The 24,868-nt window shown below is 39.7% G+C and overlaps 1 protein-coding gene across 5 annotated transcripts in view; it reads left to right on the top strand.

Moving 5' to 3' along the window:
• ERC2 (ELKS/RAB6-interacting/CAST family member 2) overlaps nt 1-24,868 on the top strand; it is an 840,807-nt gene that overhangs the window by 12,680 nt on the left and 803,259 nt on the right. For all 5 annotated transcript variants that reach the window (XM_030570319.1, XM_030570317.1, XM_030570316.1 and 2 more), the window contains exon 2: nt 15,178-15,969. In XM_030570319.1, coding sequence (XP_030426179.1) covers nt 15,313-15,969 — 657 coding nt within the window. In that variant the 5' untranslated portion in view covers nt 15,178-15,312. The remainder of the gene's footprint in view (nt 1-15,177; nt 15,970-24,868) is intronic.

The following is a 24,868-nucleotide window of genomic DNA, read 5'->3' as shown; positions in this document are numbered from 1 at the left end:
GAGGAAGAGTTGTTCCAGGTCAGCCATAAAAATGTTGGCATTTGTGGGGCCATGCAGGTGCCCATAGTGGTGCCACTGGTCTGGAGGTATATATTGTCATCTAATTTGAAATAATTGTGCGTGAGGATAAAGTCACAGAGCTCAGCAACCATTGTGCTGTGGCATCGTCAGGGATATTGTTCCTGACAGCTCATATTCCATCTGTGTGTGGGATGTTTGTGTTGAGAGCCTCCACATCCATAGTGACTAGGATGGTGTTTTCTGGAAGATCACCAATGCACTGTAGTTTTCTCAGGAAATCAGTGGTGTCACAGAGATAGCTGGGAGTGCTGGTGGCATAGGGTCTGAGTAGGGAGTCCGCATATCTGGACAGTCCTTCAGTGAGAGTGCCAATTCCAGAGATGATGGGGCGTCCAGGATTTCCAGGTTTGTGGATCTTGGGTAGTAGATAGAGTAACCCCGGTTGGGGCTCTAAGAGTATGTTGATATGTTCCTGTGTTAGTGTAGGGAGTGTCCTGAGTAGATGGTGCAGTTTCTTAATGTATTCCTCAGTGGGATCTGAGGAGAGTGGCCTCTAGAATTTGGTATTGGAGAGTTGTCTGGCAGCCTCCTTTTGGTAGTCAGACCTGTTCATGATGATAACAGCACCTCCTTTATCAGCCTCTTTGATTATACTGTTAGGGTTGTTTCTGACGCTGTGGATGGCATTGCGTTCTGCACGACTTAGGTTATGAGGCAAGTGATGTTGTTTTTCCACAATTTCTGCCTGTGTGCGTCGGTGGAAGTATTCTATGTGTAGGTCCAGACTGTCATTTCGACTCTCAGGAGGAGTCCATATGGAGTTCTTCTTGTTGTGCTGTTGATGGGAGAGCATCTGTGCATCAGCGTGGTGTTCAGTGTTGTCTTGAAAGTATTCTTTGAACAGGATGCTATTCTATTGTTTTCCTAAACTAAAATAATGTTCTTATTACTAAAAGGAAAAATTGATATATGGTTTTAGCCTGCAAATAGTTGAGTGTGTATAATTTTACTAATAGGAGTAAGTCCTAAAGAATTCAGTGGAAACTACTCCTATGCATAAAGGTCTGGGATGTTTGGGGTGTGTGTGTGTAAGTCTTTGCATAATTTTTAAAGGCACTTTAGGAACTATGAGATGAAAGGATGAAGTTTTATTTGTTAAATAACAGTGTTAGTAATTGGATATAGAATTGTACACAAATTTGCTCAACTAGTTATAGATTCATTTGAGTACTTTGTCTATTTGTAGATGTATATAATTTATTTTAGAGAATCTTGAGACAGTTTTATCATTACTTTCAACTCCTATCTGTGAATTATATGAAAATAAATAGCCTATCTTTAAACTCCCTTCCTGTAATAAATAGGTCACACTGTATGCTTAGTGTTTTGACACTTTGTGCTTCAAAACGTTATTTAATTTATAATCCTTATGTCTATATATACATAGACATAATCATAGATATTTGAGGTATTATAGGCATGTTTTACGTGCCTTCTGGTTACTATTCTACCAGTAGCTCCTACATTATGCAAATAATAAAATTTATTTTTGATTACTGTCACCTCTATCATGCAGTCCAAGTATGACTTTTCCAATCATATGTTATTTTAATTTATAAGGAAATAAATTATTTTCATATCATGACATGTTTATCACTTTTTGATTGAACCAGTTATCTGTATGAGTTCATTTTATAGTTTGTAGAGCTGATGAATTATAATAGTGTTTTATGAAAATCATGCGTCACTTATTGGATATCAAAGGGAAAACAAATACAGAGAGCGATCCTCCATAATGAGTTGATATTGTGTTAAATGAGCCTGTTGCATGAAACAATATAAATGGCTCTCCTGTCTATTCCCCTTTTAAAAATAAAATATGGCCTTACCTACATCACAAATTTCTGCAAAGTCTAAAATATAATAGCTGCTGTATCCATAGTCTTTTACTCCCTAAATTTTGTATGGGTCTTTTTCCCAATCCATATTCTTACAACACAGTATAGAAACTAATATGAGTGATTAAAGGAATTGTTCAAGATTATAAAAAACTTAATTTCTTCTTCTGATGGGCTTCCTTTATCTAAAGGGCCTGAATGAAATAATATACACAAATATATTCCCTATGAGAAAATAGGCATATATAAAAACCAGGCCTTAATATAATAGCCTTTATTTATAAATAAGATTTAAGCCTTAATCATGCAATTGGATCTAATAATGAAGGGGTCTGAACTAACAAATCCAATTGCAGGAACCAGAGTCTTAATTTGTTTGCCAAGATTCGCAGCTCTTTATGCACTTAAACACATTCTCTCTGTTTTGGTGAGATGCTGAATTAGTTGTACCATGCTGCATGTATGAATCGTACCTGACTGCTTAAAATACAGTTGGACACTCAAATGCAAATTATAGTCTCCAACTGGGGCAAAGTGGTGTGAATATTTTAACTGTAATATAAGCATAATACTTCCAGTTTGTCTTATCCATTTTTGTTTTCTATTTTTTTTAAATATTTCTTATTTTCGGCCAATCTGCTAGCATTCTAACAGTACGTAAACTGGACACTTTCCTTCCTGCTGAAAGTCTGGCCTAATATGATGAATCATTGATTTATACTATGTATTGTATTTGGAGTTACATACCATTTATGGAAACAGTTGCTTTTCTTTAATATGTCTGGAACCCCCTCCATACTCCATTTGATTTTAAAAATGATCTGCAAAAGAATTTTTTAAAATTGGGCTTGTGCTATTTTTTCTTCTTTAAGACTTAAAAACAAGGCCTGAAAGATTGTTAGAAAAGTGGTTTTTTTTAATGCATTTATACTAGAAATACCAGGAATTGGAAGATTGGTCTTTCTTAAGTTTTCTGGTGGACCTTCTCCAATCATATTTTTTGCAAGCTCTAACACCTTAATTGAAAGAGGAAATGTTGATGAATCTTTAACCAAGACATCCTTTTATTCTAAAATTTTAATTAATAACTGAAGTTAAATAGATGTTAACAAAAAATCCCCACATTATATGCTACCCATTGTGCATATTTTTCATGTTTATGATAAATAGTTTTCCCAATATTAATTAAAACAATTCTGTCCCCAGAAAGCGATCCTAAATATCACTGTGTACAAATGTCATACTGTTTAGCCTGTAGTTTTTAAGCTTGAAAGCCCCAAAAATTGTGATGTAAAATATGAATTTTTTAAAGACCCTTTTTTAATTGATTAGCACTCATAAATTAACAAATTTACTTAAAAGAATCTGTGTGGTCAGTCTTTACTCAGAGACTGTGCTATAAATTTGGGGAAGATTAATTGTATTTTTCATACAGTACAAAGAGGATGAATCCTGGCTTAAATGTAAAGTTGAACCCAACCCTAACTAGGATGTAACTGCAGCTCTTCCATAATTACGTATTTTTTAAGCACGTTTAAAAAAACCCCTCTAGATCACAATCTCTCATCTTCGGGGTAGTTAAAAGTCTCATCCAAACATTGTAAACTGGATCCGTCATTCTAAATGAAGACTATAGATCAAATCTTCTGATGGCATACATTTGCATACTTGCATTGGCTTCAGTGAGCAACGCTCATTTAAACCAGCTAAAGGTCTGACTGTGTAACTATCATACATTATAACCACTGCCCATTTTATATGCTGACAAGTTTGGGTGGTGGAGGAAGTACCTTAGGAGGGATGTGTGTCAAAAAGTGGCCATCTTTGCTCTCCTTTTATTTTGGGCTGAATCCCACCCCTACAAATTTGCAACCCTCTGGCACAATTTAAATCTGCCTGGTGGCAGTCTTACATTGTGCTGGCTGTAGTCCCAATCCTCCAGCTGCTGGATAAGGTACCTTCAAGGGTGCTTTTTGCTGGTGGACCAGCACAAAACTGCCCCTAACATAAACGAGGATCTGTTCCATCATGTTAATGATTGCTTCAGGATGCTTTTACAAACAAAAGTTGTAATGAATATTTTCCGTAATGTTTTTATGTGTGGGGGAAGGTGTGTCTGAAAGGCTGCTTTGATTCTGTATACGTTAATTAATTGGGTAAACCAAGAATTTAATATGTTTTTTAAAAAACTAGGCTTAAATTCAGTCTGCAATGTAAACTACATCAACTTGAAAATTGGGAGGGTTACAATAATGGCTATTTTGTTATGTCATCTTAAATCTGGAAGTTGAATCTGATGAGGGAAAAATCAGATTTTATAGTAAAAACAGTGTCTTTATGATTGCTGCAGTAACAGGTTTTTTCCTGTTTTAGTTTTCAGCTGAAAAACCGGAGCATTTTATCAATGAAATGTCAAAGTTAAAACAGTACAGCACTTGCCAACCTTGTGAACTCCCTTAGAGACAATAGCACTATATAGAAAATGTGCGTTAGGAAGAACTAACTTCTGTGTAGAAAGGGTCAGAAGTGAGATGTTCCTTCTAGGTGGAATTAGAATTATTTAAAAGCACCTCCTAGAATTTGCAGGAGCATTTGGTAAACATAACAAAATCATCTTTAATCTCTTGGACAGTGATGGGCAATATGTGGCCCACAGTCTGCATGCTGCCTGTCAGGATAATCCACTGGTGGGCTGCGAGACAGTTTTGTTAACATTGACCGTCCACAGGCATGGGTGCCTGTAGCTCCCAGTGGCCGTGGTTCGCTGTTCCCAGCCAATGGGAGCTGCAGGAAGCAGCATGGGCCACAGGTTGCCCATCACTGCTCTAGGGCCATCTGCTGCCTGCTGAGAGGACCTGCATGGGCCAAGAAGGCCCAAAGAGGCACACTTGAAATGAATTTCTACACCAAGAATGATTAAAGGATTAGAAAACATGCCTTATAGTGATATACTCAAGGAGCTAAAACTATTTAGTTTAACAAAGAGAAGGCTGAGTGGTGATTTGATTACAGTCTGAACACTAACGTAGGGAACATATATTTAATAATGGGCTCTTCGGTCTAGGAGAGAAAGGTATAACACAATCCAATGGGTAGAAGTTGAAGCTAGACAAATTCAGACTAGAATTAAGGCACAAATATATGGTTTTTTTTAACGGTAAGAGTAATTAATCACTGGAATACTTTACCAAGTGTCGTGATATATTCTCCATCACTAAAAAATTTTAAAACTAGATTGAATCGTTTTCTAAAAGATATGCTGTAGGAATTATTTTGGTGAAGTTCTGTGGCCTGTGCTATACAGGAGATAAGACAGGATGATCACAATGGGCCCTTCTGGCTGTAAAATCTATGAAAGTTTTAAAGTTGTGTGTGTTTGTTTTGGTGAATTTCAGATTTTTTTTTTTTACGTTAAAAGCAGACAGGATTTGTATTTTTAAGTCCCTAGTGACTGAAGAATTAGTGAAATGATGACATGACAAGAGCCCAGAAGTGGGAGAATTGAGCAGCTGAGAGGGGAAAGGACTTCTAACCTAATTCTTAGAACTTTGCTTTTTGTTAGTTTGCTTAGTTAAATTCAATTACCAACATTTTTGAAAAAGGATTTTATTATTAAACATCCTTGGCTCTTTCAATTAAGGAGCAATCAGTCAAAATAAATATGCACGAAAACATCCAACCTTCTTTGGAAGACAGTTTGCTGTATAAAGTGTGCTTATTTTTGATTGCCAAGTATTGGTAGGTATGCTGTACTGTGCTGCTGGAACGGAGCTGAAAGAGGTTCCACTTGGCCACTGCGCTGGTCTGAATCCTGGGAGTTGGGGAATGCTGGCCAATCAGCGCCCCTCTCCCCCAACTAGCCAATGGGTGCCAGAGATTCCACTGGGAGGAGTTACCTATGGTCCTTTGGCAGGTGCCTCCCTCCCTTAGTACTGGGGACTGTCTCTTTTTTTACTGCTGGCACCATCAGTTCCCTCACCCTTTGATGCGGGTGGTGGTGTTTCTAAAGACATACAATATGTTCTACAGCAAAAATTAGGGGAGATCAGATTTGATAATTCTGCTATTCCTCAGGCCTGGTCTACACCAGAAAATTAGGTCATCATAACTATGTTGCTCAGGGGTGTGGATATTTCACATCCCTGATGGCGTAATTAAACTGACCTACATCCCCACATAGACAGTGCTAGGATGACAGAAAAATTCTTCCATCTACCTAGCTACCACTTCTCATGGAGCTGGATTACCTATGTTAATGGAAGAATCCACCTCAGGGAGGTGGATTACTTACATTAATGGCAGAGTCGGTGTAGGTAGTGCCTATGCTGAAGCGCTGCGGCACAGCTGTGCCATTGTAGCATTTTTAAGTGTAGACAGACTCTTGGAAAAGCTATAAAATGTTTTTTTTTAAAACAAAACACATTCCCTTTCAGGCCTTTTGATGTACCAAAATAACCCTCCTCCCCCAAGGCCAGTTCAGGTTATCCTGACTCAGGCAGACGATGATATGTTTGGTATACTGCTAATGAGAGAAATTCAGATTAGATTTAAAAGATTATTTCTTTACACTGTTTAGGTACTATCTAACATAAAGGCTGAAAACTGACTTAATTAGAACGGGGGTAGCTTTAAAGTTGTTCTTAAAAGTTAGTTGTTCAAAACATTGCAGTAAAAAAAAAAAGTGATGGTTTAAACACAGTGCAGAGCCGGGACATTTTAAAAAAGAATACTGCTTTTTTTCCTCTTTTTTATTTTGAATATTAGAGTTAGCAAAAAACCTAAACCTCCGAAAAAAAATTACTAAGGCAGTACTGAGTTTCTACGCACCTACATTTGGTAATAGTATAATTGCTCATTCATTCAGCATGCCTGCTATCCAACATACTTAATATTGCTTTTGGGGCAAACGGTTTTCATTGTTGGAATTTTGTGAACACACAATAAGTACTAATTGCTGTCACTGTGCCTGACAGCAGCAGAATGCCTGACAGCTTTATTTTACAATCTTATACATTCTAAGATGCATATTCTACAACCGTTCCTTTTCTCTCCTTCATTCGCCATTCCATTTTCATTAGCTAGAATGCAATCTGGGAAAGAGCACCACCTCCTGTGAGGTGATGAATGCCCTCAACTTCCATTAACATCAGTGGGAGTTGAGGGTGCTCAGCAATGTGCACGATCAGGTGGTAGAGTAATCAGTTAAATTCTCATACATAGATATATACATTTGTTGTAACACACTACAGCAGTGAGTATTCTGAAAATTTCTGAAATTATATGTTAGCTGAAATTTACAATATTAGTAAAAAGATTATAATACCAGCAATCCAGTTTCAGAGCATGATTTAAAAATAATCTAAATTTGAATGTTGCCATTCGGTATATTGTAATGGTGTATGTTAGCAACATTTAAAAAATCTGAACATACCAATATGTATTTTTATCCCTCCAGTTTTTTAAATTTAGTTTTTCAAACTCTTAACAGATATTTTAAAATATAAAGAATCATATGTGTGGTTGTGACTGGTTTACAACCCTCCCCCTTTTCATTTGATCATTGCTCATACCTCCATGCAGTAAACCAAGAAAGGACTTTTTAATTTTGATAAACACAATATCTAGTGCATATATGAACAGGCTTTTTGTTCATTATCTTTTTAGTATAGATATTGTAAAATGACAAAAGTGCTGTAGAACTCAGATTAGCTAATGAAAACACTCTTCTATACAATGTGTTTCACTTCTCCATTTTTCCAATTTTTCCTCACTTTTTGTTTTTAATGCAGTAATAAATGTAAAGAAAAAGGAATATTCAAAGAAAATTATCCTGCTTTGCTTGGTGATGTGTTGAGCCACAATTAAACAAGAAAAATCCCAGATAAAGATAACAATAAATATAAATACCCTCCAGTTCTGGGCTACTGGTTATAAAAGTGTGCATCCCTCAAAACTTGGATAAGTCCTGCTTACCATTCTATGGTGAGAGTATATTTTACAGAATTCATAAAGAGTGCCAAGACACTTTTATTTGTGAAAATAGGCATGCATCTTTCCAGAAACCTTTTGTCAACTGAGATGTTTAAAAATGTTTGAAAGGTAAGTTATAAGGGAGAGTATAAAGACACTGTGTCTTCTTTCTTTCTCTCATCTCTCAGTCCTTTTTATATTTATTTTGTTTTCCTTTCACCCCCAGGGAACTTTAGAAGTACTGGACTATGTCCAGACAGTTTGGAAGGCTTTCTGAGCATGTTAAAAATCAGGTTGATAATGTCTACACTTACTTGGCAATACGTATTATTTTGTGGTTTTTGGTAAGCTTTCAATGAAGTTACAGATGTTGGAGCTCTCGGTAATGAGAACATTAGCAAGTCTTCAGGTGTTTCACTATTTCAGGAGTAGCTTGTTTCCAGAGTTTGGTGGTGACAGCTACAAGATGCTGGACACGGGAGGAGAAAGAAACTGTAAAAGTTGTTTGAGGTTCCCAAGTGGAGTTGCCAGGGTTATAGTGGTGCAGCAATACCACTATAGTTAAGGTTGCGTCACAACTTCTGTTTCAAGATTGACCTTTCTAAGTTCTCTAAAACTGACATGTTTAGTAGGATGCCCTTTGAAATTTGATGTGCCTTATAAGAGTGCAGGATAGGGTTAGTGACCTAAATTTAGGGTCATTTGAGCTAGGAATTGCAGGAGATATAAACTCTGAAAAATTGCCATTTTTCAAAAGTTTCTAGGAGTTGTGTTGTTGGTTTTGCTCAGAGCTAGAGATTAAACTACTGATGTGATACAGGTGAAAATTGTCTCTATCTGTTGTGTTCCTAATGATGGTTTGTTTTTGTCCATATGGTGACTTCTGTGACATAATTATTGCTCTTGTCATGTAACCTGTTACATTTTGTTGCCTGCATGAGTTAGACATTAATTCAGATATTGATAAGTTTCTCTTGGATTTTTAGTATACAATGATTTGATGGTAGTTCAGTGCAATTGTTGTGTCTTCTGTGGAAGTGGATGTACTGGTAGGGTTGTCAGTTTTTTAATCACACAAAACTGAATGGCCCTTCTCTGAGGGCCCACCCCCTCTCGCTCCATTCCCTCCCTCCGTTGTTCGTTGTCCACCACCCAGGGCCACCCGGGGGGGGGGAAAGTGGGGCAGTTTGTCCCAGGCCCCATAGGGGCCCCCACGAGAGTTTTTTTTGGGCCCCTAGAGCGGAGTCCTTCACTCCCGGGAAAACTCTCGCAGGGCCTGGGCCCCCAGAGCTTCTTCCGCTCCCGGTCTTTGCCAGCGGGGGGTTCCGCTTTGGCCGTAATTTGGCAGCGGAGGTCCCCGCCGCGGGTCTTCAGGGCACTTCGGCAGAGGGTCCCCCCCACAGCCAAATTACCGCCAAAGCGGGGGCACCCACTGCCAAAGACCCCAGGCCCCGGAATCTCTATGCGGCCCTGCCCTCACCCTCACTCACTTTCACCAGGGGTGTGTGTGTGTGTGTGTGTGTGTGGGCTCCGGCTGGGGGTACAGGCTCTGGGGTGGGTCGGGGATGAGTGATTTGGGGTACAGGAGACGGCTCAGGGCTGGGGCAGGGAGTTTGGGTGTGAGGGTGTTGCAGGTGTGAGCTCAGGAGTGAGTTTGGACTGCAGGAGGGGACTCTGGGATGGGGCAGGGGGTTGGGGTGTGGAGGGGGTTTAGGACATGTGGTCTGGGCAGCACTTACTGCAGCTTCCAGGAAGTGACCACCGGGTCCCTATGACCCCTAATTGCACGGGTGGCCAGGGAGGCACTGCGCACTGCTCTTGTGCCTGCAGGCAACATCTCTGCAGCTCCCTTTGTCACGGTCCAGCCAATGGGAGCCTCCTTGTGCCTAGGGGCTGCAGGGACCTGGCAGCTGCTTCTGGGAGCCATGGCAGCGCTGCACCTCCAACCCTGACTGTTAACAGCCTGGTTGGCAGTGCTGATTGGAGCCGCCAGGGTCCCTTTTCATCAGACGTTCCGGTCGAAAACCGGAATGCTTGGTAACCCTATGTACTGGGGATCTGTACCAGCTTCATGTGTTTCTGTTCTGTTTTGTTTCTTTAAGGTCTAAAAGTCACAGAACAGAGAATCTATGGAATATAACACAATCATCAACATTTTACATGTAAACTGATTGTCCAACTTTACAGGTGCTCAGATGCTACAATGAGGGATATGTTATAAATAGAGCTAATCTTATACATGCAATGCGCTTGTGATTCATTAGGAGATAAAAATATAGACAGGTACAACGTAGAAAAATTCTACAAGCTTTTAATTCAGTGGAAGTGATTTAGCGTTAGCAAATCCAAACAGGACTTAACAAAATTAGTGGTTCTGTGTAGAAATATGTACACAGGCTGAAAATATAATAATGAATGTAAAACAAATCCTCAGAGTTTAGTGAAGATTATATCTTGCAAGAAAACTGTATAATGCGTCCCACAAGAGTATTAGTTGCACTTGGAAATATAGTAGTAAGACAGTACTAGAATTAAAAGCCTGAGTTTTTAGGCTAAATAAAGACAGTAAAATTCAAATAAAATCCAGTGTCGAGATTTATGTAGATATGTGAGTCCATGATCTTATTGTCAGCAGAGTACTGGTGATGAGATGAGAAATTTTGAACATAAATGAAACCTAATTTAGAACAGCCATCAAGAAGTACTTTCTCCTAAATAGACTATTCCTTATTCTGAGATCTTCAGGTGAGACCCTAGAATAAAATACCAATAATTTCTTCTGAGCATGTGTACTTAAGAAGCCCAATCTTTTATACCTTAAACAATATTTGATATTAAAATAATAACAGGTAGCTTTAGAAATTAATATAAAATACACATTTAAAAGCTATTACAAGAAATTGTTGAGACAATATATGTGCAGTTTTAAATATTTCTAGTGCCACTATATTGAATGATTTGGATTTTTAAAAAATGGAAAATAACTGTTTAAAGAAAATATGACCCTGATCCATATCTAATATGGACAATCCTATACTCTGTCCCAGGCCTGACGTAAATGAGCTTGGGAGGACGCGGGGCCACAGAAACGTTTGGGTGGGGTGGGGAAGAATGCAGTCCTCCTGAGCCAGTCCACATAGCTGTATTGGAGCTGCTCGACGCGTGCTACTGCAACCTCTGTAGTTTCAGTGGGTATGGATGCATGTGGTTGTGGATCCCCTAACTTTGTTCCTAAAGCCCCTTCTAGGGTGATATGCAGGAGATGCTTATCATTGGCATGATCTCTCTTTGATTTACTCTCCAGCCTCCATGCCCTGGGACCACCCTGGTTTTGCTCTGGTTTAGGACACTCCATGCTTGAGGGATGGGGGCAGCAATATTTGCTTCTAAATGAATTACATTTTGTGCTGATAGTGTTTATTCAAGAGAAACATTGTAAATGGCATTTAATTTCCAGGGTTTAAATCTTCTCCATGTGCCTCCTCTTCAGCCCAAGCTCACTAACTGGGGTTAGTGCCAGTACATTCTATAAGTGGTGACAGGTGGCTGCTACTGTGGCCCTGAGGGAAGTGTCCCCTGCTGCTCCTGGGCTCCATGCTGGCCCCTGAATTCTGATACCTGGGGGATGCAGGAAATCCCTGTGGAGCTAGCTTGTATGGATCTCAGGAAGGGGGAACCTCTGTGTAGGTGCCCTCAAAACCTTTCTCGTCTCGTCCTTGCAGCAATTCTAAACTGCTTCTACTGCATCTGGCGCTTTTTCACAGCCATACAGAAAGGGACAAGATTAGCTCACAATTAATTGATTTACTCCCACATAAGGAAACACTTTTGTTTGCTGTATTTCACACTGGCTACATTTTGCATGCAGATCTGTATAATTCAAAATAAGATGTGCAATGGATTGCAAATTAAAATACACATGAACAGCAGAGGTTTCTTAAGCAATTTTTCAGTTGCTGTTTCCTCACTTTTTTTTTCTTATTTTCAGAACTTTCACATCTAGGTTACATTATTAAAACAGGAATGTGAACGTATCACAAAAGCACACAGTAAAGGAGAAGTCTGGGAAAAGCTAAACCTCTTTCTACAAGCTCAGCAATAGAGATTGATGAAAAAAATCAGTGTTGAACAAGACCCAAATTATTGCTCTCTTACAGTCATTAATCTTACAGATTTCACACATGCTGGAGAGGGAAGTATTGAACAGACTACAGCTAAAAAAGGAGGACTCAGTAACTTAATAAATGAATTAAAGGAGCCAATGTAAATAATACCCATACCAAATTGTGGTAGAAATGGTGGCATTAGAATACCAGACATGGTCCTGATATACTGTTTCTCTGAGACACAACCTCACCAATGCCTCAGCCTTCCACATCTGAAGCATTTAAGTGAGCTCAGTTTAAACAATACAAAGGATTTTGGTAATTCATTACCACTGCATCTCCTTGCTTATCACTATGCCAACTGTTTATCAGTGTGGAAAGGAGTTGCTCTTAGTGGTGGGAAGCACATACAAATTAGCTGTGTGATCTTTGAGGTGCTATATATGGATTCTCACTCTATACCTATTGGTGAGAGGGTGATTGGGGAATTATGAGAAGAAGTCGGGATGATTTGATCCTAACAGTCATGAGGTGTTGTGTGTTCTCTGCTTCAGTGACCTTAACTTCACTCACTGTTTTGGAGCTGAGATGTCAGAAATATTGTGCTCCCTAGTGAATCAATTGCTATATACCATGTGGCAGCTGGAGCTGGCGAGACATAGATTTTGTCTCTTTACTGGGAGTATGTTTTGGGCACCCAAATACTAGGATAATAGACACTGTCGTAAGAACTTAGGGAAACTGCAGCTAGTTCTTCTAGGATTTGAGTTTGCCTCCGTTGCAGTAGAGTCCAGTAAGACTCCAGACGGCTTCAGGGCTCAATTCCTTGGGCAAGGCTTTGGCCTATATAATTTAAATGTTTCAGCATTACTCTACAGGCTGAGTAGTTCCCATTGACTTCATTGGAATTTACTTGTATACTTCAGCAGGAGAGCGTTGCTAGAGTCTAATTTCACATCCACTATTTCTGCTTAAATAGTCAAAATTCCAGTACTTCTCAGAATGGATGTGCCTGTGTGGCATCCTACAAAATTGAGGCATATTTCTACATGGAAGAACATCTGTATTTTGGGACAACAGAACTGCCTCTCACCTGCTGGAGCAAATACAAACCAACAGCAAACAGTGACTGTCGTTGAGCTGGTTAATACAAAACAATGTTTTGTTAGCACTGGTTGATCTAGTTTGCCTAGGGCTGTATTTGCACTAGAGAAGGGAACTATTTGAAATTGGACTGCTTGGATAGAAATAGTTACAGCACAAACAGTTTGGTGTGTCCATTTTAGCCGCATTGAAGGACATCAGAACCCTGTATTTTGCTCATATCCACAATCACTATTTTAAACCATTTCCATTGCAATGCCCTCCAGGTACTAGTCCTGTAATAGTGGGCCAACTCGCATAAAAAGTGGATTCTGGAATATTTTGAAAGGGCACTGATGCACTGCAGAATAGTACTGAGGGGACCAAGAAGAAACATTTTAGCACATCCAAATCCATGCTTGCAATGAAACAGCTCAGACTGAAGTGGTTTACACTATACTGATTCTTAGACCTATTGAAAACCTAGTCTACTTCCACAGTTTTGGAATACACTTGTATGAGGTCATGGATGGTTTATAAATCTTGAAGATTAGAATGGTTTGCAGTGGTACATTTCTCTGGCATAGTGGGGACTTGTTTTTGCCTTTGTTTGCACTAATGTCCGTAATTGCTTTTTCTAAAATGGTTCAAACACCGTGGCAATGACTTAATATACTTGCTGTTATTCTTGGTTTAAGAATATTTACATTCCCTCCCTCTCTTCGCACCCCCACCAAAAAAACCCACAAAACCAAAACAAAAAAACCCACCAACACAAATGTAGAATGGACATTATAGAATTGGAGTAGGATACCTGTATGTAGTGGTAATGTCCTGGGGAAATGCTTAAAAATTGCTGGATATAAGTGACTTAGACTTGCTGCTGCTGCTGCTCTGAACTAATCATCTCTTTAAGAAATTATTTTAGATCTGGTTTGTTATCGCAGCCAAGTTACTTAATTTCAGATTGCTTGGATTGCTTGTTTGTTGTTTAAAAAAATCAATGAAGGCTCATAGTTATGGGTGATAAATGTGGATCAGATGTTCCTGGTATTATCAGATTCTTTATTATTATTTTTATTTTTACTGGTTATGAAATTCTCAGTAACTTTAACTGTTCTGATTATTTAAATTAATTACAAAAGTAAGCTTGCTACAGAAATACCATTATGACACCAAATGCAGAAAAGGAGATTTGACAGTCCCTCCTTTACTTGAGGAAAGAATTAACTGTTTATAATATATTTTTTTCCTTGAAGTAGGCAAACAACAAATACCAACAAGCCTGTGATTTATAGTACCAGTCATCTTTCTAATAATTTCTAATTGTTCTGAAGACAACTATTCTCTGAAATTAACCATCTTATTGTAAACCTTAAAATTTAGCTTAACAGTATCTGTTTCTACCGCTAAAGTGGCTATCAGAAGTACTGTGTTTTGGTTTGAGCATTAGCCTGCTAAACCCATGGTTGTGAGTTCAGTCCTTGACAGGGCCATTTAGGGATCTGGGGCAAAAAAATTAGTTGGGGATTGGTCCTGCTTTGAGCAGGGGGTTGGACTAGGTGACCTCCTGAGGTCCCTTCCAACCCTGATATTCGATTAAATTTAACCTCCCCTCTCTTGGCCTCCATCATGTCCCCACCATTGTGGTATTTATTCAGCTAATATTATTAAAGGAAAACAGATATGTTGTGTTTTGAAAATATATTCTTGACCTCTGGTTTCAATTTGTTTTTGGGTAGACACCAGACAGTTTCATCCCTGGTGTAATTTCATTGTGATAATTGATTTAAATGAATTGACTTAAATGACTGGAGTTACATTAAGGATATGTTTGGTCCACAGTGTTACTAAGTCAAAACGCCAAAAATAGTTTCTGGAAAGAAAAAAGTGAACAATTGTTTCTCCATTTGAAATTCTATTAAATATGGAAATTCACAGGTCATAATCCTAAAAGTAAAAACAGTATTAGTCTTAGTTTGAAAATAATTATTCCAAGACCAGTTGATGTATGCTGTGTTTTCTGATCCACTTTCATCATTGTAATATTACTTTATATTGTATTTGTTACTTTATTCAACTTCAATTTTTTTTTCCAGATCTTCATCATTTTTTGCTTACTTGAAGAATACAGTGAAACCGTTTGCCAGCATTATTATCTGGAATTATAGGTTTAATATCCAACATCAGTGTTACTAATTTCTTATTAAATAGTACCTCACAGTAGTAGAAAAATGTATGGAAGTGCAAGAACAATCAGTAATTTGGAAGGCAGTCCTTCCAGGTCTCCTCGTTTGCCAAGATCTCCTCGTCTGGGCCACAGGAGAACAAGCAGCGGGGGAGGTGGAGGAACAGGTAAGACACTATCAATGGAGAACATCCAGTCCCTTAATGCAGCCTATGCAACATCTGGACCGATGTATCTTAGTGACCATGAAGGTGTAGCATCTACTACTTTCCCAAAGGGCACAATGACTCTTGGAAGGGCTACAAATCGAGCTGTGTATGGTGGTCGAGTCACGGCTATGGGGAGTAGTCCAAATATTGCTTCAGCTGGACTTTCTCACACAGATGTCCTTTCTTATACTGATCAGCATGGAGGTCTGACCACATCTTCACATCATCATCATCATCAAGTTCCCTCTATGCTGAGACAGGTAAGGGATAGTACCATGCTAGATCTACAGGCTCAGCTCAAGGAACTACAAAGAGAAAATGATCTTCTGAGAAAAGAACTGGATATCAAGGACAGTAAGCTGGGATCTTCCATGAATAGCATCAAGACTTTCTGGAGTCCTGAGCTGAAAAAGGAAAGAGTCTTGAGGAAAGAAGAAGCTGCCAGAATGTCAGTTCTTAAAGAGCAGATGAGGGTTTCTCATGAAGAAAACCAGGTAAGTAATCCTGAAAGTTTATCAACTAAGCACTTAATATTTTGCTTATAATACTGTGACCTGTATTGGAGCTAGTTTGGCATCATCAACAGGAATTCTGTGTCTTGCTGTATCTGCCTCTGTCTGCTAAGCAATAGGAAAGCATACTAATAAGAAGCTGGATGTAGCTTATAATTTCCTTGATGCAGCATTCCTTTACATTAGTGCTGAGGAGAATGATTGATTGTTTGCCACTACCTGTTTTCTTATTTGTGAGACATTCTGTAGTATTTTTTTCAACAGCAGTCTGAATACAGTCTGCAGCCTTTACTGAAGAGGGAATTGCACCACTTCTACACATAGCTGGAAAAGTATGAATAAGTATGTGGGGACACATTTTGTATGAGGTGAATAGGGATTTAGTGGCCTAGTTTCCATGAGAGCTAAAAGGAGACATGATATTAAATCCCATCGATTAAATTTTATAATATTCTGTATTATTCCAACAATGAAGTAAATTGGAATTGTGCTCTGTCTGCTACTTTACTTAAACAGGCCTAACCTTAGGAAATGAACAATTTTGAAAATGTTTAGTTATATCGGAAGTGTAATTACTAATGTTTCCATTCTCTGTTATAAAATGATGGAAGGATATAGTCATTAATGATTCAGATTATTTATGATTAAATACAATACCATCATCAGAAAAGTAGCTATTCTGTACTGTTTCCAAGAAGCTATATAGATCAATGGCAAAGGTGAGATTGCAAGTTCCTATTTTGCACAAGTTTCCTACACACATTTTCACTGATGGTCTTGTATATTTAAAGCTGCCCCTTTTTAAAACATGTATTGATTCTCTTATAAAAAAATAATACATAATATGTTCTTCCCGCTTAGAGATCTCCAATCTTTGCTCCTCTATTGACAGGCAAGCAGATACAATCAGGGTTTTTGATGCCTTCTTTTTCACAGGTTTCTAATCACCAGTACTGCTTTCCTTCTGCAAAAGCACTACTAGTAGTGTGCCTCTCTGAACTTCCCAGTGAATTTAGATGTTTCAGTATATACTATTTCTCTCTCCACAAATATTTAAGTAGTGTACCATGTGTGACTGGGTGAAAGCGCTATGTCAGCTTTTCAGACTTCATCTTTCAAGATATGTCTCGAGACTTTCTCGAGCTAAAAAGGGATCTTTCAAGATATATCTCAAGATTTCCTTCAGTTCAGAAAATAAAGTATTGAGCAAAAAGCAGAATTTTCATACTGTGGAAAATTCTGACATTTCAACGTTTTTGTTTTTCATTCTAAATCAGAATGAAAAGTGTTTTGATATTTTTCATGTGTAACCCTTCTGCCCCTCTGAGTTGGCAGCAACAAGGGCCGGGTTCAGTATTCAGGGGTTCCGTTTCAATAACACAATGCATAACCAGCTCGAGCCCCCACCCAGTGACCTGGGACACTCACATACCACACCCCCCTGGGTGCCTCTAGGAAGCAATACTTCCCCCCCCCCCACAAGCACGGAGTCTGAGTGTAGCAAAATCTTTTTAATAAAGGAAGGAATTAATGCGGCATCCCATTGGAGAAACACCACAAACAGGGTTATAACACAAACCATAAATAAAAACCCACCTCCAAGTACGTTTGGCACTGTCCTTTTTCCCCTTAGGGTTTTAAGTCCAATCACCCCAAAGTCCAACAACCCAAAAGTCTCTGGTCAATGCCACCCCAGAGTTTGAGAGTTTATCTGTAGAGGTCCCTCCCCCCAGCCTGGGTAGAAAGGGGCACCTTACGTGGTCCGGGGCCAACTGCCCTGCCTCTCCATGGGTTCTGCTTCCGCCTTCTCCACGAACTGCTCCGCTTTACCAGCTGCTCCACTCTGCTGCTTCAGCCGTCCTCAGAAACTGCTCCGCTCCACCAGCTGCTCTGCTCCATGAGCTGCTCCAGTTCTCTCTGCAAACTGCTCAGCTCCGCTCGCTCTGTGGGCCATTCCACCCGTCCCACAGCTACTCCGCTCTGCCAGCCGCTCTGCTGCCACCAGCTGTCCCATGATCCGCTCCAGTCATCCCCACGACTGCTCCACTCTGCCAGCCGCTCTGTTCCACAGTATAGCTTCAGGCTCCCCCACTAGTTAGCACAGTACTCAGTGCTCTCAGCTCAGTAATTTCAGCTCTTTAGTGATTTGTGATCTCAGCTCTTAGTAGGGGAGCCCCAGTGCTAGTGCACCATTAGCCCAAAGTGAGTTCAGCTCAGTAACCTGTATTTAGATTCTTGAGGGAATAAAAAAATCAACTCTGACATTCCATAGTGGAGAGAGGAGGGGGTGGAACTGGTGCTTCTGGCTCCACAAGGAGACTGCACCACCAGGCACAGATACCTGCCCCCAGCCTCTCTCAATTCACTGGGTTTTGGAACCCATGTCCCTTGTCTTGCAAGTACCACCCAACTGAGGGTGAGTCATTTGTCACCAAGCAGTCCCACAGCTCAGCAGTCTGGGATAGGGTAGGCGTGCCTATGCAAATACACTCTCTGACATTCTTTTCACCAGATGTCAGGGTAGAGCTTATCCTGACTCTGCTTACACATGGAACAGACATTCAAAAAGATTTTCAATTCAGAAGTGTCACATTTCTGTTTTGATCAATTGTTTTAACATATTTTTGTTCAAAATTAAACATTTCAACATTCCCAAAGTCAAAACGTTTTGGTCTGGTTTGTTGAAATGACCCTAAATGCTTCATTTCCAGTCAGTTCAACATTAAACTGCATGCTCCCATTTTGGTACATTGCCTCATGGGAGTTGTGGTTTGGGAGCTTGATGTCCTCATTGTCTCCTATAATCCAGACTACTACAAAATGCAGATTTGGGTCAACTGAAACATGTCAAACATTTGTGTTGAATTTGCTGAATTGTTTTACTCTGGGTGATAAAAAAAACAAAAAAAATTCCCAAAACAGAAAAACTCCTTGTTTTGACATTTTCTAAATGATTCTTTTTTTCAAAATTTACTTTAATTTTTCTTAATATTTTTTTTAATAAAATTCAAGTCCAAATTTTTTTTATTTTGGGTTGAATCAAATGTTTCTTTTGACTCACAGTAAAATCATTTCTCAATTTTCTGTTCTAGACAGCAAGCCAGTAGTGCATGAATGTAGTTCTTGTGTTGTTCAGTACCAAACTGACAGCCATGGAGGCTGAAGACCTCGGTTTATAGTGAATGCACTGAAAATTTCATTCTAGTTGCTGTTATATTCTGTGTTCTTCAAATTCTAGAACCTATAATATCGCTAAAACTGAAATGAATTTATAAATGTGTCTTGTATATGTACTGTAGGTTCTACCTAGGTACCTCAGTTTTACTCTGGAGGGGGACCACTTCCAATATATGAAGGTGGATTAGCTGACATATGTTTGTACAGAATTTGAAGATTCCAAGTGCTGTATAAATGCTAAGTATCACTACTCTCATTAGTGCTTCACTCTCTGTACCTATTCAGTCCTTCGTCTAGTTTTAGAACGTCCTTGAGCGTGCCAGTCTTGGTGATGTTTATTGTGATATGGACTGAGACAACCAACGGCCTTAATATGGTAATGATTTTCACTCACTCCTAATCTCTTCTATATCTAAAAGCAAAAGTATCTTTTTTTCCATAACCAATCTTCTCCAGGAAACAAACTTAATGGAGGTAGTACTTTTCAATGAGCTGGACTAGTTTAATCCTAACTCTGAATGTCAGTCTCCCTCTCAAAGGATGGGGAGCTCATCTGGAGTCACAGGACTCAAGCAAACTGAACATAGTCCAAAAGAGAACTCCACATAAACAGTGTGTAGCTCAGGTTAGTAAACTGGCACTTCAGTTTTTTCAGTGCTCTTTAAATCACAGCAGTGCTTATTTACACATAACCCTTAGTTCTGGTCCTCATCAAAAGCAATAGACCCTGCACCCCTACCTTCTGCATTCAATCTTAAGATTCAATGGTGGGGTTGTCTAGCGATGAACTAGTCACAACAAGATCCAGCACAAAACTCTTTGGATGGGCTTGGTTTACAGATCTGCTGCAGCTATCAGCTGCTGACCATCTCCTTCTGTTTTGCATGCCAAAGGGTTCCTTTCTGAATTCTGACATGGCAGCTCTTCCCATAATGATTTTGCTTGTGAAAATTTAAATTTGGAGAGATTGGAGCTATCCAATATAATGTCTGATACTCTTTTACAGTCTAGGTCTTCCATGTGCTATTTATAATCTTCTCCCTTCAGTTTCATAGGACCATGTGAGGGGTGTTCACCATCCCCAAAAGGGTTAAGAAAGCGGCCAATTAGTGAGTTAGGCCACACATGAGGGATTTAGGCTGGAGAAACAAGACCTGACTGGAAGATGGAGCTGAGCTGAGGCTGGACTAGCATAAAGCCTGGAAGCTGGCACCAGAGAGGGTTTCAGTGAGGAAGTCTGCAGCCACTGTGCATTAGAGAGGGAAGGATGGCACTAAGGGAAAGAGCAGGACCCCGGGGTGCCTGGCTCTGAGGGAAGGACATATCCGGAAGAGAGAATGGTGCAGAAGAAAGCCAGTGGGAAGTGAAGTAGGAAGCAACCCAGGGGAAAAGCCAGCAGGGTTGGGGACTCAACAGACTTTGGATGTCTGTTGTAGGGTCCCCAGGAACTTGGAATAATGGGTGAGCCTGAGTTCCCCTACCAGTCACTGACTAAATGGCATCGCCTGGACAGCGGGTCCAGTGAGAATCTGCCCCAGAAGGGGAAACCACTTAGTGACTTGGCCAGAGGACTGAATTACTAAGAGGAAGCTGCAGCTCCTGGAGTGAGAGAGAGGCTGCAGAATGAGAGAGAGGGCAGTGGGAGAGGCTGCAGCGGGAGGTGTGGGACCTGGAAGAGAGACACCACTCATGGTGAGTGAGTGGATTCCTGTGGCAGACCACAATAAAGAAATTGTTGTTTACCTCATAGTTTGGAATTTGTTTACAGGTTTATTAGTTGTTTGAGTGTCTGATCTCTTGTTCTATACAATTTCACATCTTTAAGCTCAGTCAGCATTTTTGCTGTTAGAACTTATACAATCACACTGTATTGTGGTGGGTTTTCTTAGTGCAGTGTCGTTTTAGTGCCTTCAGTCCAGAGATATTATTCCTGCGTAGTCTAAGTCTGGTTCTTAAGTGACTGCAAACTCTACCTCTATTATTACATTAAGGTATTCTCTAGAGGCTATTTCTTCAAGTGGGAGTGTAAGTAAATTAATAATTAGTTTTGAGTTCCTTCCATTTTTATCAGGAGATCTTCCTTTCTGGTTTTTTTTGGGTCTGGATCTTTGCAAGAATGGATATCTTTGATGTTGCTTGGATATTTAAAGTAGGACCTTAAAATTTCGATTACCATAGTCAAAGAACTTACATTCATTGAGAGGCTGTTCCCCTTTTTTCTGGGCCCCAAAAGCGGATGCCAGGATTTTCCATAGCCCAACCAATTCATTGCTATTATCTCTGAGGCTTACAAAGCTGAAAGGATGATTCCCTCTTTTGTAAATTAGGGCCCTCTTTTGTTAGAGAGAGAGAGAGAGAGAGAGAGAAGGGGACAGGGGAGAGACAAGGATCCTGTGCAGTGGAGGTCTGTAAGGACAGAAACCTGATCAGTCTTGCATCCCTTTTAAAAATACTTTTCCCTCTGCAGCTGTGCCCTTTAGGTTTCATGTCCATAGGGTAGAGGTACTGTTTTGTCTCCCTATCTCTTCTGTGCTTGTGTAAAGTTTTTTTTTTTAATTTTGTTTTTAATCGGGGTCATTGGGATCAGGGCTTGCTCTAGGCACCAGCAAACCAAGCACATGTTTGGGGCGGCACATTTTCAGGGGCACTATTCTGGCCTTTTATTTTTTTATTTTTTTATTTTTATTTTTTTTTGCTTCAGGCGGCTAAAGCTTAGAGTTGGCCCTGGTAGCAGCAGCGCGTCATGCGTAGGGGGCACCCTGGGGCCACTGCGGTTTGCGTCATGGGGGAGTAGGGCACAAGGAACCACCTTGCAGGTGCCACAAGGAACCGCCTGCAGGTGCTGCAGATGGGACTGGGCGAAGTGGCCTGAGCCGCCCAGGGACTGCATCAGGGTGGCCAAAAGCAGCAGTAGTGGGGCTGACGTCCTCGCTCTCCAGGGCTCCGCTCCCTTTGGGTTACCCTGCCCCAGCTCCTCAGCCACCTGTTGGGGCAGTCCCCTGGCTCTGCCCTTCTGGATCCCAGCCAGTACTGGAGGCTGGAGACCTGGCTGGAGGGACCCTGGCTGAGGTGCGGCCCAGGAGCCCCGCTGCTTACCCTGACCCTGCCAGCGCCGGACTGGCTGGAGGCAAGGGCGGAGTCAGCACTGGTGGAGGGGAGCCCAGGGCCAGGGTGGGTAGGGTGTGTGTGTGGGGGGGGGGGGTGAGAGCCCAGGCTGGGGTGGAGGCAGCCAAAAATTTTTTTGCTTGGGGCTGCAAAAAACCTGAAGCCAGCCCTGACTGGGATTGCCCAGAACGTGCATTGGTGATAAAGGGGCAGCAAGTTGTCTAAGATTTTTAATCTGTACATGGTGTTTCTACATCTTAAAATCACCAGTCCATAATGTCCCAACCAAATACTTTTTCCTGATTAGTAAGAATACCAATCTTTTAATTTTAGTTTATTATTCAGAAGGGATATTATAGAAGCTTTGTGTGGGGCTCAGGAGGCTGAGAGCAGGGAGTGCACCAAAATCCTTCAATGCTATTCGCCCTCTGCACTGCTGCCTGTCAAAAAAGGAGAGAAAACTAGCATCATCCATTTGAACTGATGATTCCAACATGAAAAACCACCATATATAATTCTACTTTTGTGATGTTGCAATAGTTTATATATATCACACTCCGATCTGCGTGTAAATGTTGTTATTTAATAGTTGATTATCAAAACAAATAATCCACTATTGGACATCATGGGCCAAATTAATTTCTGTTGTTGATTTCACTGGAGTTACACCAAGGGTTTATTTGGTCCGTTGATTTTTCATAAAGTGAACTTCCTGCGAAGGTGGTGGTTGTTTGCTCTTTGAAAACGTATTATAAATTGTCTGATCTTTTATGTTGAATTTTCTTCTCTGTTATGATAAGAGTTTGCTTCTGATTAATGAGAAAAAGATAAATGATAAGAAGGATAATAGCAAATCCTCTGAAAGTTTGATAGGTTTGCAAGTAAAACTGTTTCTTAAAATAGGTTGTGCACATCTACCGAAATACTAATGAATTGTGCATACTGCAATTACAAGGATAAAGTTGATTAAAAGTAGGATTTAACCAATAGGATCAGCACATGCAAAGTAGTAAAATAACTTGAATTGCAACTGGCTCCTCAAATGTTAACTTATGATTTCAAGACAAGTGTCCAGAACAGTCAAAAATAAATTAACAAACATGCAGGAAGGTAGTTTTGCTTCCTAATATTAATTAATTCACATCTGTTTACAGAATTACAGGCTTTACTCTTCTTGCAGTTTGGATGACATTACACATCACCCAAGCTATACTTTTTTGTTCATCATTTTGTTTGGCTGTATGATCTAATCCCTGTATAATGTCTACTTTCAAACTAAGGCCCCCACTGCTGCAATGAGCTTCATGCAGGTGAAGTGGCTCTGCATGGGCCTCATTGGAGCTGATTTTAGGGCTGGGCCCTAATTTGCTCTTTATCTGCTATACAGTATTGTATATCAATATAGCGCTCTCTCTCTCTCTCTCTCTCTCTGTATGTATTCACACATATACATAAACAATATCAAAATTTATGAAGTTGTTGTACATACTCATCATAAAGTAGAAGGCACAATGATGATTTGAATAACCTGAGAAGTGCAAGTGCTCTATGCTTGTTTTACTGGTTTTCATGAGGTGTGTTATCACTTTTACAAATGAGTTACAAAATCCCAAGAAAACATGTTACCTGAAATATTTTTATTGAACATTTCTTTCACCAAAATAAAGCAAGCCATTTAAATTGTTTTCACCTCCGCTTCATAACTCAGTATTTGAGACATTATTAAAGTCTATTTTAAGGTCTCACTTTGAGCTTGTAGTTCAGCATGCTCATACTCCCTATTTTCTGTTTCTCAGTATTCTGCTGTTCTATTTTCTTCAACTTTTCTTTTAAAAATCTCTTCTCTGTTAACAGCTGCATGTTTACTTGCTGGTTTTAACTTTATTTTGGATGGTATTTTCAGTAATTCTTCACTTTCATTGAAATTGATGACATTTTAAGTACATGAGACACATTTCCAGTTTATCTTCTGCTTTAACTGTTTAAGATGTGGAAAAATGATGAAAAAATACAGGCCTATTAATAAAACTGTCATTGAATAGTCTGACAATGTGGTTGTGCCAGATATAGTTGGAACCTTTTGACTGTCAGTCTGGTATTTCATTTCATAGTTGTCTTTTTATACATATATATTTAAGCATTCTTAAGTAATTTATATTAAACCTTCTTAGAAGAAGTTTTATTGTGATTATAACTATAACCTAAAGTGCTTGTAACCTGAGTAAGTATGTGGAGTGCATTAAATATTAATTTAAGAACAAAATGATGTAAGCTAAAAACACATGCGGAATAAAAGACTGGCCATCAGTATTTTGTCATAAATAGGACCACAAACATGGAGCCTCCATCAAATGGAGGTGTGCTGGATGGAAAAGGTCTTCAAATATCTTTGTGTTGTTCTTAATTGATCTTTACTGGGCAGGGAGAGGGGCTGGGAGCTATTATGATATAAATATTACACAACATTCACATCTATATTATTATTTATCAGAAACTAGCTAATCTATTCCAGCTGTGCAACAACCAGGTGTGTCAAAAATGACCTGATAAAGGCAAAGTACTTTCTTGCATTTTTATGAGCTATAAAGAAGGTATGAAA

Source organism: Gopherus evgoodei, chromosome 7, assembly GCF_007399415.2.
Source record: "Gopherus evgoodei ecotype Sinaloan lineage chromosome 7, rGopEvg1_v1.p, whole genome shotgun sequence".
Lineage (NCBI taxonomy): Eukaryota > Metazoa > Chordata > Testudines > Testudinidae > Gopherus > Gopherus evgoodei.
This window is presented reverse-complemented; position numbering and strand designations above follow the sequence as displayed.